At 36.2% G+C, this 15,710-nt stretch overlaps 1 protein-coding gene across 1 annotated transcript; it reads left to right on the forward strand.

Annotated features, from left to right (window-relative positions):
* Positions 1-2,585: 2,585 nt before the first annotated feature.
* On the forward strand, positions 2,586-9,120 carry PRL (prolactin). Its single transcript, XM_027676138.1, has 5 exons — positions 2,586-2,910; positions 4,380-4,561; positions 4,964-5,071; positions 6,493-6,672; positions 8,625-9,120. The coding sequence occupies exons 1-5, from the start codon at positions 2,883-2,885 to the stop codon at positions 8,814-8,816; spliced, it is 690 nt and encodes a 229-aa protein (XP_027531939.1). The 5' UTR covers positions 2,586-2,882; the 3' UTR covers positions 8,817-9,120.
* The last annotated feature ends 6,590 nt before the right edge of the window (positions 9,121-15,710 follow it).

The following is a 15,710-nucleotide window of genomic DNA, read 5'->3' on the forward strand; positions in this document are numbered from 1 at the left end:
AGGTTATTGAGAAATGGGCACTAAACGTTTTTATCTGGAATACTGATACATCATATCAAATGGCTATGAAGCATAAGTAATGAGATAAAAGCTATATAACAGTCTGCATGTAGTAAGTTCTTCTGGCATATATTTACACTGGGTGGCAACATTCTACTAATTTTATTTCCAGGAAAGATCCTGAAGATAAAAGTCAATTAAATCCCTAAGGCAGAAGTAAAAGACAAAGAGGGATGGAAACATGTTGCTAATCACAGCTGTACTTTGTAGTTTCTCTGTTCCAGAGGCTTTTCCCTTAGTACTGATGACTGTCCAGCTATTTACAGTGCTGTCCTAAGCTACTATCAGAATTAGGTGACTACTGGGGGCTAGGATCAGCTTCCTTTACCATGGTTCAAAGAATAATCAGAGCTGATGGGATGCCGAGTTCCATACTACTTCCTTGGAGAACATAAAGTGAGGTCACTTTCATAAGGCAGAGGGGAGCATTTTCAGCAACTTTCAAGTGTTTTTCTCAACTTTTAAATAGAACTGAACTCCTAATTTAGAAAATTAATATATGTGCCTATTTATTTCTGGTTATTGTAACTTTTCCTCTCTTTTGTTTCTCTCACCTTTGTTTTCTTTTTGGCATTAGTAAGAAATTATGTTCCTCACTTCAAGTGCAGGTCTGGGAATCAGGAATTTTGTTTTATTTTTTTTCCCCAAGACTTCCTGTGCAGCCACAAATAAACTTCTTAATCTCTATGTCAGTTCCCACACCTGGTAAAAAAAAACTTCACTTTTATATTTATTTACTTTATAGAGAGTTTCTTCTCTCCTGCCTATGATTCTTGGTTGCTGACAATTTTAGTTCATTCATGTTTGTAGAGTATTTGAGGATGAAAGGTGCAAAAGTATATTATTTTGTGGTGGAATGTTTTAATTAAAACATCATGCAATGGTTTCAAATAACCACTCTTCTAATGTCTGCATTTAAGGTGCTTGTCTACACTTACTTGGCAAGAGAACTGTGTAAGGCTCTTCTCCAAACTAAGTCATATGAGGATACTGACTTTAGCTGATGTTGTCAGGCCTCAGAGAAGCCTCTCTCTCCAAAAAGGGAGAACACAGCCTAGGGAGTTTACCTGCTGCCTTTGTTATCTAGTCCCTAATATCAATTAACTGTGTGCCTTATTTTGACACCACTACCAAACCCTCAAAATGCCAAGAAAAGGAGACTAGCAAATGGAAGTGCAACAAGTGGGTTGAGAACTGGTCATTCATCTAATTCACAGAACTCTTCTAATGTTGTAAGATGTTGTAAGATGCTAGGATTTTTCAACCTCACCTGTAATCTAATTGAAGAAGATTTTCAAATGAAGCTGAATTAAATCAAGATCATAAGATGTGTACCTGCAGTCTAGAAGGCAGCTGTTTTTCTACCATCCATTCTAGAATTTTGGCCGTGGCCCTACTCTAATATTACTGCCTACATCAGATTGCCACTTTTCCCTGCTGCAGGCAACAACTGCTTCACTTACACAGCAGGACCTCAATTTCCAAACAAGGTGAAGTCTCTAAGCAGAACAAATTGTTCTAGCAAACATCCTAGAACTTAGCAGATGTAGACCACCTGATACCAGTTCTGGTTGATTGCTGAAGCATCTTGCTTCACAAGAAAAGCCTTCCACATTTCCCTCCTAAATGCTCTACCTTTCTTCTCCTTTGTCTATCATTGCTTCAACAACCATGTCCATAGTTACGAAATAATGAAAGATTCAGGGTAATATACATACCTGTTCCATAGTTATGGAACAAGGCAAGAAAATTCATTAACACTGTGTACCTTATTCATTATGATCATTTAATTTGGAAAGTCTTTGCGTGGGTAAATGGACCAGAGAAACAGATGAAAGGTTATGTATTTGCTAATATATTCACACAGAGGAGCCTCACACAGCAAGAAAACAGGGCCAACCTGCTAAGGCTAGTTTGTAGATTACCACAGATGCATCACATCTTGAAAACAAATCCCACTGCTGACGACAGCATATGTTTTGCATGTGGTGGAAATGCCCATCTTTTGTGCAGAGGGTTTTCAAGTATAGAAAATAATTTCATGATTTTGTAGAGGTTGGGTTTTTTTCTTTTTAAATAATGCTAATTTATTCATGAAACATTTGAGATTAAACAGTAAACATAAAACTTCTACCTCTTTTATTGTTCCACATTATTACTTTCTTAATATAAGAACTGTCCCTATTTCTCTAATCATCTCTCAGACTCAGGATCATTCATATCATGATTTGTGCTGTGTAATATATTTTTTAACTGACCAGGACTGTCATATCTATAATTTTAGAGACAGTGACCTGTCTTTCCAGGAGCCTCTGTTCCCTTTCTCTGGATAAATTTCAGTACAATATCTGCTATTTTTCTCAATGGGGACATTATAAAACAGTGTTTACCTCCAACAAATAGCCAGAATTTTAACATAAGCAACCTTGGATGGCTGAAGAAACAAGGAAGGACAAGAAGATGGTTGTAGGAATAGGAACAGCAGGTTAGAAACATTGAGAATACCTGTCTCTGAACTGACAACTGGATCAATGGCATTTCACCTCATTGAGGGCAAAATCTTGGCACTCCATTCGATAGGATCCCACAGCTGAACTTATTAATGAAATTCCCTCTCACAGTTAAAATTAAAAAAAAAAATGAATATGAATGTGGAAGAAAGGCTATTTGATGTTTGTAATTATCGAGGTAAACTCCACGACCTGCTGAATGTATGCAAAATGGACCCTGAATGGAGTATATAAAAGTGGTATGTGCAGAGAATAACAGCAAGTATTGAGATTTCTTTCTGGTAAAGCAAGTCATCATACAAGATCTCTACCATGAGTGCCAAGGGGGCTTCACTGAAAGGTAAGACTTTTGACATTCACTTGCTCATAACTTTTATATTTCTTTCAATTTAAATTGAATTAGGAAGCAACTGAAACATAACAGCTCTAGAAACTGAGGTCTTCCAGCCACCTAGTCTTCCAGTAATGTGAAACCTGCCTCCAGAAGGCAGCTTGATCCCTTTTGTCTGCTATGACTGCCTTTGCATTGGGCAGTCACAGAAAATTGACTTGAGGGATGTAACACCTGCTCCTGAAAGTTTGGATCCAGACTGATTTGCTACGCCACTCAGAAGGCAATGACTAAATGTCATTACACACAAAGCTAGAAGTGATGTAGTAATTTTGAGGTGAATGTTTTCATAATAGTCTTCAAATGTTTAAGCCAAGTTTCAGATTTTCTTATTCATAGAGTTATTCCCCAGAGTACATTCCTAACTGCAGTATGCTGCATGTACCTTGCTTACAGGGCAAGGGTAAGGTTTACATCAATAACATGTAAATGCACTTTTTTTGAATGTAGAGCTAGAAAGAAACTTATCACATGATATCATTGGGGGTAGTTCTGCTGATTTATGAAGCACACTTTAATTTAAAATAAGTCTAGTGAATCAGTACATGTAACGGGTCAATTTCCAGAAGTAAAAATCTCAGAGCACAGAACAGTGTTCTTTGAGTGTGTAAATTCAGTTAAAAATATTTGCTTTTATTTTTTCCATTGTTTTTCTGTGTATATTTTATTTCACTGAATAGAAAACTCTGTTAAGTTAATATGAAAAGTTTAAAAAGATGAAGTTTTGTGCTTTAGATAATGAAAAGTCCTCTATATCAGTTTCAGAAGCTCAGGAGAAAAGAAAAAATCTCTCTCTGATTTCTTAGCAGTAGGAAATTTAGGGTTAAACTCTAAATAGTAAAGCAGCACAGCTGCTGGAAATCTTCTGAAGGAACTCCCAGGACAATCAAAACCTTAAGAGAGGGACCTAACCACACTCCCACAAAAATTAATTTAAACTCCAAATGTTTGCAAAGAAGAAAAGGACCTCTGGAAGGAGGAGGGTAAAAAAAAAAAAAAAAAAAAGAAGACCAATCTATTTTCCAAACATATATCTGTGCAAATATAACTATGTATCTATATTTACAGTGTGAAGAAGTTTGATTTTTTTTCTTCCATTTATCACCACATTATAAAGTCAGACACCACAGTAAGAGACTTCAGAACACAGTGTACACTGCAACACAGGATGCCTTGTCTCCTCACACTCTGTAGCAGGCTCTGCTATACTGTCAGGATGACAGAGGGGAAAAAGGATGTAAGAATTACAGAATTACAGTGCTTCCCTCCTCCACTGATTTTCAGCAGCCAGTACAGGGGGGACTGTCAGCTATGTGACAGTACAACCTAAATCACCCATCAGCTGGCTCTGACAGCTACTTCTAAATGCACCTGCAAGTCAATCTGATTCCATTTTTCTTTGTTTTAAACTTGAACAGGTTTGTTGCTGGTGGCCCTTCTGGTGTCCAACATGCTCCTGACAAAGGAAGGAGTGACCTCCTTACCAATCTGCCCCAATGGATCCATCAATTGCCAAGTTTCCCTTGAGGAACTTTTTGACCGAGCAGTTAAACTTTCACACTACATCCACTTCCTCTCTTCAGAAATGTTCAATGAATTTGTAAGTACTCTGTCTTTTCCTGAGAGCAAGAAAATATAAAATTCCAATTTAATTCTTTTTAAGCACAAACATATGTTAACCTGTGAAACCCTTCAACAGATAAACAAATAGGATTGCTGCACAGACAGTGACAGTCCCAATGTTGACAATGTACGGTGCCGACCATTGCTAAGATCCCCAACACTTCTTTTAAAAGTTACCATTTTCCCATCATTCTTTATCTGTGGGACAAGTTTGTGTTTGCTGGGTGTCAGTTCCACTCTAAAGACCCACCAGAAACTTTTAACCTTTACAGCATAAAAGCAGTGATAAAAGCAGTGGAACAACAACTAGTTAATACAGGGTTTGAACTGAAGATCTTACTTATCTGTTTCAATAATGCCTGTCTGTGCTGATCTGCAGGACGAACGCTACGCTCAGGGCCGGGGTTTTATTGCAAAAGCTGTTAATGGCTGCCACACTTCCTCCTTAACCACTCCTGATGACAAGGAGCAAGCTCAGCAGATTCATGTAAGTCCCATTTCTAATGTCATTCAGTGTAAGACAGAGCAGGGTAAGGCACAGAAGAAGGAGGGTTATGGGATAGTGAGGCAGCAGACAGAGAAAAAGACAGGAAAAAAAAAGACAGGAAGAGGAAAACACCAAAAAGCCAAGAAAAGTTGATTTAACATTTGCTGATACTAAGTTACAAACCATACAGCGTATATATGTACCAGTAAATTTCAATGTCCCTTCCTTTTCCTGTATGGTACATTTAGTCACTGCATCTTATTTCCAATTAAAATACAACCCCCTGGAGCAATGCCAGTTACCATGATTGTACAGTATTGAGAACACTACAACCTTTAAACATTACCTTAAAACATATTATAGATAGTTATTGTTTTAACAAACATAAAAATACATTGCTGAATGTAGGCAGAGGTAAATAGTTTTCCAGTGGCTGAAAACAATGACATTACTGAACAAATGTTGAATAGATTTTCTTGCTGTTACCAGTAGGAAAAAATGGTCGTATCATTATGCAAATACAAAAACTCTAGTGTGAAATACTGCAACATACCTGTAAAGAGAAACACACTACATACACACATGAAATGTAAAAATTATTAAGGGAATAAGAAAATAGTCTTTTTCAGCCTATGCTCAGCTCACAGATACAGAATTAAAATTCTCTGGAGAAAAAAATAAGCAGAGGTATATAAATGGGGCTGTTCCAGGGAGAAATCTCTATCAGATTCATGGTGGTGATATCTTTGCAATCCCACAGTATTGCCAGCTTCTCAATATGTCATTTAGAAATTCTAGTGGGAGCAATAGAATTCACAGTCCTGGGTTGTGCATCTAGCAAAGAGAAAAGGTTTAATACTAACCCTACCATAACCATAAGCTTTATAAATTCCTATTGCCCACAAGAAAGGACAATTTTTAAAAACAGAGAGCTATTGCTGGAAGCACCATTGTTCAAAGGGGAGGACAGATGTGTTACGTAGAGGCAATAAAAGCTATATAGTGGTTTACCATAATGTGAACCTTCCAGCCAATACTAAACTTAAAAAAAGAAAATTAAAAAAAATCATTTGATTTAAAAATGTTCATAAAAAATCAGACAAGAGTTCTGGTTTTTCTTCACAGAGATAAAACACAGTTGTGCTTGCTAGTTTTTGACTTCAAGAGGATTTATTTTATTTTCTATTGCAATACTGTAACTGCTTGTGCAAATATTGTAAAATATGATGACACCAATTACAAACTTCAAATATGCAATTACACAGAGATATCTAAGACAAGGCTATAAGGCCCATTCAGTGATAGGTCCTGGAATAAATTCCTAAATCACAATTTCTATGGATACTACTCTAAATGTCTTCTAATGCTGCCAGCATTTAGCCTTCTTATTTTAACTTCCTTTTCTTGATATGGTTGAACAGCATGAAGACCTACTGAATTTAGTACTGGGAGTACTGCGCTCCTGGAATGATCCCCTGATTCACTTGGCCTCTGAAGTACAAAGAATCAAAGAAGCTCCAGAAACCATTCTCTGGAAGGCTGTAGAAATTGAAGAACAAAACAAGCGACTTCTAGAAGGAATGGAGAAAATAGTTGGACGGGTAAGTATTAGGTCCTTAACATGCTTCCAGCTTCTTGCTGTAAGAAAGACACATGCAAAGGTAGACTCTCCCTACCTGAAATATTAAAGAAGATGTGAAGATAAAAATGAGATATAAAGTAGATCTGAAGATAAAAATGGGAGCCAAAATAGTTGTCAGAGAACTTTTCAGCTTTCTTTTCTTCTGTTATCTTGCAATTTCTAAAGAGGCAATGTGATGTGACTGGCATAGCATAATCCACCATACTCCCAGTTCTGCTTCAGGAGAAGGTGTAATCGTCAGGACTGCCGATCATCATTCTATCTTTGAGTATTCTCAATTTGGAATCCTGATTGTTTAAGGATGCATGGACATTTTTTTCACATGCACGTATTTTTATATATATATATTATATATATATATATATGTATGTTTTAACATGTCTATACACATCTGTTACATCTAGGTATTGTGTATAGGTTTTGGAAACAGATGCTCCGCATAAAACTGTTCTAGAAGTCTGGGCTGTTGCAAAGATGTGGCATGCAGTAAAGTAATGCTAGTATCTTCCATTTCTCTTTTCACACCATACTGGTTCCTCTGAACTCTGGCTCTGACTTGGTTCCCCCTACACTTGTAAGTTTAGACAACAAGGCTGTTGTCTGACAAAACCCATACTTGAATAGCCCTTGTTATCAGTAACTGATTGAAAGCTTTCCTGAATAAAATCAGCTCTATCTTGTTTATTTTTAAAGGGGCCTCTGTTAGTCCCTGAATATATCATTCTGTCAGCGAGTTAGATGTTGACAAGAGGTTCTGACTTTATTGGCTCTGAACAGATGAACAGCAGTAAGAGTGCCACCATCACTGTGTCCACCACTTCCCACTAGATCACTCATGGTCTCTCTCTCTCTTTCAGTTAGGTGTGTATTTACTCAGAAACCTTATATCATACAGGCTACAAATACATTTATCAGTGTAATCAAATACATCTCTATCACATATCTATGTGTAAAAAGGGTGCAGGTGAGGATCCAAGATAACAGTAAGAAGTCGGTTTCCCTGTCACCACCTTCTCATTCTCATTATTTACAGAAGGAGGTTGAAGATAAGACTGGCACGTTCATTAGTGTCAAACCACATTTTTGAGTCATAGTAAGTCTATTTTTTTGCCTGTTGCTTTTAAGGAATGATAGAGGCTCCACAGATACTTTCTGATGTGCCTTTACAAAATACAGCTGATGGGAAGTAAGGATGATACATAAGGACCAATAGGCACAGAGTTCCCTCCTGCTGTGAAAGATAGCTTTCTGTGATACGAAAAAATTGTTTCTTTCAAACAAGGAATTCTAAACCAATATTCACCTCAGATACTAACTCACTGCATGAGTTCCTGTACTTAGCTTTCTAACATTAGAGGTCCCTGTATCACTCAGCATTTATTTTTTTTTTAATGAAATCTGAGGTCCGGTACATCTGAACATGTGCTGTTGAGAGATTTGTCTGGTAATGTGTACTTGAAGCTGCATGTATCAGAGAGATTGCCTAAGAAATGGGCCAAGACAAATCTGGAAATGCACACAAACAACTTCTAGGAACAAATGTTAAACAAAGTTTTCAAGGTGGAGGCAACCAAAAAGAGATATCCCTAATGAGTCCATGCATGAAGGAAAGTTTGATTCCTCTGCAAAATCAGGTTCCCCTGGACATAGGTTAACACACTAGTTCTCTTAAAACACTACTGAAACAGTTAAGCTTTATACATGTTTTAGAGAAACAGCCTGAAAAATCTGACAAATTCATTCAAAACCTGAATGAAGCTGTAGAACATTATACAGAATAGTGAGAACCATACCATTTTACAAGCCATACACTAACAACTAGTATTTTCCAAAGTCAGTATTTTAAATGCTGTCTTCTACATCCAGTCAGGATCACTATCTTTTATTACTAGTATCACTTTGTGTCTTTAGGTTCATTCTGGTGAGATTGGAAATGAAATTTACTCTCCGTGGGAAGGACTTCCATCTCTTCAACTTGCTGATGAGGACTCCAGACTCTTTGCCTTTTACAACCTGCTACATTGCCTCCGCAGAGATTCCCACAAAATTGACAACTATCTCAAGCTTCTGAAGTGCCGCCTAATCCACGATAACAATTGTTAAGTACACATGGGCCTGATCACTTACTGAAATCATTCATCACGATGTTCTTGATGCTTCGCCGCTTATCATCGCAAACTTTATGAAAAGTCACACTGTGCAGTATTTGTAGGATCAGTAATTTTCAGGCATGTTTGTATGAATTCTGGCTGCAACTATTAGCACCATATATCTTGGTGTTTTAAAATATTATCAACTTCTTGTATGACAAGAATACACTCTTCTGTCTAATCTCCTCACCTCATTACTTAGTAGTATTTCAGTCATAAACAGGTATGCAGATACAAATAAAAATGTTCTTAAATCCCAAAACATATGACATTGAGTAGTATCAGTGAATGAAAAATAGCTTGTATGGTTTATACCTTTAACAGTAGCTTCTCTTTTAGGATCTCCATCTCCACTTACTGATGACAGGCTATCTTACTTGTATTGCTCTTTTCCCCTCCTTCAAAAAGAAGGGGAATAAAAAGGAGGGAGATCAAAAGCAGATTAATCATCTATTACACTAAACTACCCTAAACTTAAAGTATGGTCTGAAATCCAAACTCCTTGGATCAATTCTTTTACTCTGTACAAAAACTGTCAGAGTAGGGGAGGGAAAGATTAAGAAATCCATCCTGGCTAACATAGCCATTGATTCCCAAATGCAATCCATGGGCAGAGAAGACAAATACAGAATTTTAAGGACAGAGATACAGGCATATCTACATCTTCTACTGACTATTTGTAGAAGAAGCATTTCCAAATAAAAGCTCATTATATTCTTGGTGACTGTCTAAGAGCAAAAGAACCAACAGGTTTCCATCGGTCTCAAAAGGAAATGCTAGGCAGCCATATCATATTCATCTAGCCTTCACATTCCTCACAAGCAATGTGGTCGTTGCAGTTGCTCAGAAAACTTTCAAGTTATAAAAAGGCACTAGCTAAGCGAAGATGTCTGCTGTCCTAAACCCAAAGTGTCTCCATTCACCTTGGGTTGAATCAGAAAGTTTTTAGGGCACTCATTTCAAAACACTATAGTTAAACATCGGAAATTTGGAAAGACCAAAACAACCGACTACTTTTGTAAAAATCTGGCTTATAGTCACACAGCAAGTAAGAAGTCAAATTGGCTGGAGCCATTGACCATATCTACATACTGTCTTTGTAAGCCATAAAGAAACTCAGCCTTGGCTTCATCACACAGCTTTAGCAAACAGGAGCTTAAATTCTAATCAACTACTCATGGGTTTGGATTCCTATTAGACAAGCATGCTGCATTGCTCTACATTTGAGCCAGATCAGAGGAGGAGTGAAACACCAGAGAAGATGGGTTTGAGGCCTTAAGGCTTTCACTACCATAACAAAATAAGCGCAGCCATAGTAAGTATTTACGTAAGGGATTAGAAAATACCAACTGCTAGAAAGGCCCCATCTCAGCCCCCCCTATAAGAACGCAGTGATACTTGCATTTCTGATTATGTATATCTATAATGGCCTTTTAATGTCTTCATGTTTTCAATTATTGATTGCCTCAGGTTTTATTTAGGTAAATATACACTGAGCCCAATTGTAATATATATAAAATCACCTTTACAGCAAGTAAATTCCTTGTAAGACAGTCACAACCGACATTTTTCATGAGCTCTGAAATGCACAAAACTTGGGGCATATGCAACAGTAGTTTAACAATACACAGCTGTACACCACAGTAAAGGAAGAAAATGGGTAAAATTTGCCAGGCAAAATGCAAGTGCCCAGACTAGAATTTAAAATTATCATAATATTCTAGTTTTTTTATAATGCCAATGAAGGGGGAAAAAGCATTTTAAAGGAAAAAAAAAAGAAAAAATGCTTTTTTTAAATATCATAAGTGCTTAGAATTACAGTGTGAGCTCTTATTGAAAAGAAAACATGAATAATGGGACTAGTCTGTATTGAGCTGGAAAAACGATTATGTCTTGCTGAGTAAACTCCTACCTCAGAATTGCTTTAGAATTCAAAAGCAACTTGATTAATAGGGCAGACATTCATAATTTTACACTTACATGACTAGATCTAAAACAATGACTCTCATTAACTGCTTAAAAATTACAGTGCCAAAAGAATTGTTTAAAACTTGCATGCACTGGCTTTCTTATAGCCTGTTTTAGTACAGTTATGAGGGTTTTAATTTCATAAAGAAAGATAGAATGACAAAAAATATACTAAACAACTGAAAAACTGTCTGTTTCGCAGCTGTTAAGCTAAAGGAGTATTAAAAATTGATCTGGTTAATATTCTGAGTCAGCACAGCTGTCACAGAGACAGAGAGATGTAGAAGCCCATGGACGGATTCAAAGATACACTTTCATTGTGAAAGGCCCTGGCATGGACAGTCCCTTCAGAATCTGAATGTCCAAACCACAATGTAGACCAATTGGAAATTCTATTTATTTTTGGGTTCCTAATAGGAACAATACAGTCTTACATCATTAATAGACAGATATGAGGAAGAAATTCTTTACTGTGAGGATGGTGAGGCACTGAAACAGCTTGCCCAGAGAAGCTGTGGATGCCACATCCATGGAAATGTTCAAGGCCAGGCTGGATGGGGTTCTGAGTAGCCTGGTCTAGTGGAAGGTGTTGCTGCCCACAGCAAGGGAGCTGGGATTAGATGATCTACAAGGCCCCTTCTAACCCAGGCTAATCTGTTACTCTATGATTCTAATATTTTGTTAATTAGTGCATGTTTGTAAGACCTGAGCAACTGTTGTCTCTTGTCCGACAAGATATTACATAGCCTATCTCTTATTTTATTAAAAAAAAAAAACCAACTTATAACAAGCATGTTCTTTCTAAGTGAAAGAAACAGTTATCCATAAGAGTTTTTTCCCAAGTGTATTAACATTTGGCTACTTCAGGTTTCCAGCATTTGAAATAGATAGTTTTCTAATTGGCCTTGTTTAAATCTCTGTTCATACTGTTAGTTCTGTTCATTTAAAATTGCTTAGTGACAATAATGGAAAGGTCCACATAGCTGAAATATAGGCTGCCTGCTGTTCCCTTTGAAAAAGGTATTCAAGCTTCCATAGATGGCACTAAACTTAAGATAACACTTTGTGACACCAAATCTAAATGGTATGAAGTTTAAATGAATTCATCAGTGAGAGCATTTATAACTGAACGCAACAAAGCAACAGAGATACACAAAATAGAAATCTGACTTGCTATTCATGACTTGTTTCTAGACTCTGGAGCAAATAGAAATAATTTTGAGGATGATTTTAAAGCCCACGTGGGGGAGATTTTACTGACAGTATATGCCATTTGGATCCAGCTGCTTAACTAGTAATGTGATAATCTCTCTACTATCCTTTATTTTTCTCTTTTACTTTTGAGTTCCCACAAAAAACCTCCAGTGGTTTAACTGTAACTTGGCAACTCATCTGTAAAATAGAGTTGACCTTTACAATATTATTTCAAAGACAATCCACAGTTTTAATAACAAGTAATATACAGAGTAGAAACCATACATATCTTCTAAGTTTAACTTCTGAACAACAGAAATTCTCTGAAGAATTTAAAATTACATTTTAAACTGAGTCTGCTTATTATAAATGAAATGTATACAAACAATAAATTATGTCAGAGACGTAAACTCAGTAATACTACTTATGTATATATCCATACACTAAAGAAATCTAGTACTACAGGCATATGCATTCCCACTGAAATTACTGGGTTTACTGATCTGTAAAGCTATTTACATTATGACTATTTCTATCTCAAACTCTTAATTACTTTTGCCTGCAAATTATTTTGCTAAATCTTGAAGAGCGATGTCGAGCCTCAATGTTCAATTCAATTGAAATTTAAGATTGACTACACATAGGTTTATACTAAGTGTTAAAAAAGGTTTAAAAATAGTTTTAAAACATAATGATATCTTTTTGAACTTCCTTATACTCATATCCATCTTTAAGAATGAAGCTAAATTCAACACCAGTCTTGGAAAACAGTAGGAATGTCAACAGTGGTTTTCCAACATTTTTCCCCAAACAACTCAATGACTACCAGATAACATTTCAAAAATATCTACTTTCATTGGGATTTTAAGGCTGTATTTAGATACGTAAAGCATACAAATGAACTGTATTTACTGACAATATTTAATAATAGTAGTGCCTCAAAAATGCAATTTTCCTATCAAACGTCACCATACTAATTATGGGAACATTTTTCCTTCTTAATAAATGATAGGGTTCATTACACTGAAGAGTTCAGATCACTTATTACTTCACGAGTGACAGTGTGAGTCATCAAAAATGCTAAGAGCACTCACTTTAGCATATCAAAGAAGCTATATAACTCATACTATATACCACATGCTGCAAAGGAGTTTGCAAATACAAAATAGATAACAGGCATGTGGACTCCATGAATAGAAATTAGTTCATGCACTAAATGACTAGCTCTAAAAATATTCTCATTTACTAACAGAGATTTTTTTCACTATCAAGCTGACTACCTCCCTCCAGCTTTCAGTGTCAAATAATACTGTATTTTTAAGAGTATTATCCGAATTACTAGACCCACACTCAACCAAGTTACTGTTACTGTACACTAACAGGGAAGAAAAAAAGGGTCCCTTCCCAACAAGGGCCTGCTCTGTTTTCTTATGATTCAACAAGTAGTAATCAGAAGTTTTCAAAGGGTGGTACATAACTTCAGCTTGTCTTTCTGCTGTTCTTTTCACTTGATTGCTAAGGTAGAAATAATTTCTGAAATATATATAGTTATTATTATGCTTACCTTTACTGACTTCATGTCTGAAAGCATTGTGTATGGTTTGCAGAATTAGGCCAATAATGATACATGACAATAGGCTCTTTCTTTACCCAGATGATTGAAATAACAATAATCTTCCCCAGGACCCATTCTTGGTAGATTTTCAGCCTGATTTCACGGACAAAAATAGTTCATATAGCACAAAGAAGTTTCCAAGCTTTTGATGATTATTCAAGCCTAACTAAAGCCTCAGAATCTTTTGGATGTTCCAACATCCTGGACCTACAGCATATGTACTACAACTTGATATGACAAAAGGTACTTGAATTGATTCGATTATCATGGTATCTTCATGCAATAGAGACTGTGGGCTCTCATGTCAAAACTAATGCAATAAGTAGCTGAGCATTTCTATAAAGTGGCTTTTATGTTATTTGCAAGGAATTTGTTCTTCTGTGTCCCTGTTGCATCAAAATCAGAAAAGGAAAAAGATTCTGTTCTTTATCATTTGTACTCGAAAATACTTCATGGTGTTAGAAAATTCTCTCATGCTCTCTCAAGTGCCACGTGATGGAAGAGAGTGCAGTGCACAGGCTGAGTTTACTGAGAGATTAACTTTTGATGGATGGGACCACAAAAAATGTAAAGCGAAAGCATCAGAAATGGTTTTCAAGAAGGTAAGGATACCCATTTATTCTTATTTTCACTTGAGATTCCCCCTAAGTGAAAGTAAGGTTTAGGTAAATATAAGACGGAGACTCATACAAAAACAAACCTTGAAGTTTTAATACAGTGTTAGATAGCAGCACTGTTTTGCAAGATGTTTTTGGTCCCCTAGACCAACCCTCCTTGTGCATGTCATAACTCAGAAAGAATTAAAAAAGCTACGCTACTGCTCTGTGGGAGAAAAGGTAGCTGTGTAATTACTTATACTGTGTACATCTCCTTAGTATCAAAGCATGCCACAACTGCTATAGCCTTTTTATCAAAGGGATTATGAATCCAGTCATGGCCTAAATTAAAGATAATACTATATTCTATTCTATTGTCCTGACATAAATGTGACTGGGGACAAAATAGCAGAACAAAGCTGTAGCATGATAGAGCTACACTCTTGAAAGCACACAACACATTTCAGGGAGACAATCAAGAAACACCTCCCGAGGTTTGCATAGGCCCACTCCTCAAGCCTGTCAAGGTCCCTCTGAATGGCATCCCTTCCCTGTAGCATATCAAAAGATGAAAAATGGTTTTTCATGTCTCAGAGATAAAAGATAGTTTTGATTGAGTTCTAATCTTAAAATCCATCTGCAACACTTCTTTTATACATATTTAATTGTAGCTGGGGCAAACTGCATTGAAATTTAGTCTCCAACGTAATAGATTTATGTAGTGGAAAGAGGTGGCACTCATGAAGTTATTTTGAAAACAGAAAGGTATTTTATATTAATCCATACACATAATCCATAAACTGATACTTTTCTTTGTTGTTGCTGGGTTTTTTTGTGAAATGCAAAGTATATCACATTTCAATTGTTCATACTGAAGGCATAAGGAAAATATAATACATATGTCCATCTTTCCTAGAGCTAGTTACAGGCATGTAGACATTCCCAGAAAGATCACAAGGTTAAGAACGTCTTAAAAAATATGGGAGTTTTATAATTCCCATGTCCTTTCAGTTTAAAAAACGCTTGTGCAATTTTTTACATGCAATGAAAATGTACTAGGAAAGTTGACATTTAGTGAAGAAAAGTCTCTTTTATTTCGTTTTGACTTTTACTTATTCATAGAGACATTCTAAATCAAATAACCAAATGATGTTGATGTTTCACAATTTCTCTCCATGTAGAGATTAAAACTAATTATGGATTCCCATTTTTCAGCAAGAAAATGAAAATTTTCAGTGAAATTACAATTTTAGTAGATAAGAAGTGTGTCATTACATTCTCTCATGAGAAAATTTCCATCAAACCACCATTTTAAAAACAGTCCAAGAAATATTTCTCAGTGGGAAAAGGGACTGAAAAAATATTAAATATGATGTGCTAGGCAAAAGCTTTTGAGAAATGCAAAGTTGTTTGAAGTATATCAATACACAGTTCAAGATGAAAATACAAATAGCAACTTAACAAGTAACTTGAG

The sequence above is a fragment of the Neopelma chrysocephalum genome, unplaced genomic scaffold (genome assembly GCF_003984885.1).
Source record: "Neopelma chrysocephalum unplaced genomic scaffold, ASM398488v2 Primary Assembly neopelma1_26, whole genome shotgun sequence".
Taxonomy (NCBI): domain Eukaryota; kingdom Metazoa; phylum Chordata; class Aves; order Passeriformes; family Pipridae; genus Neopelma; species Neopelma chrysocephalum.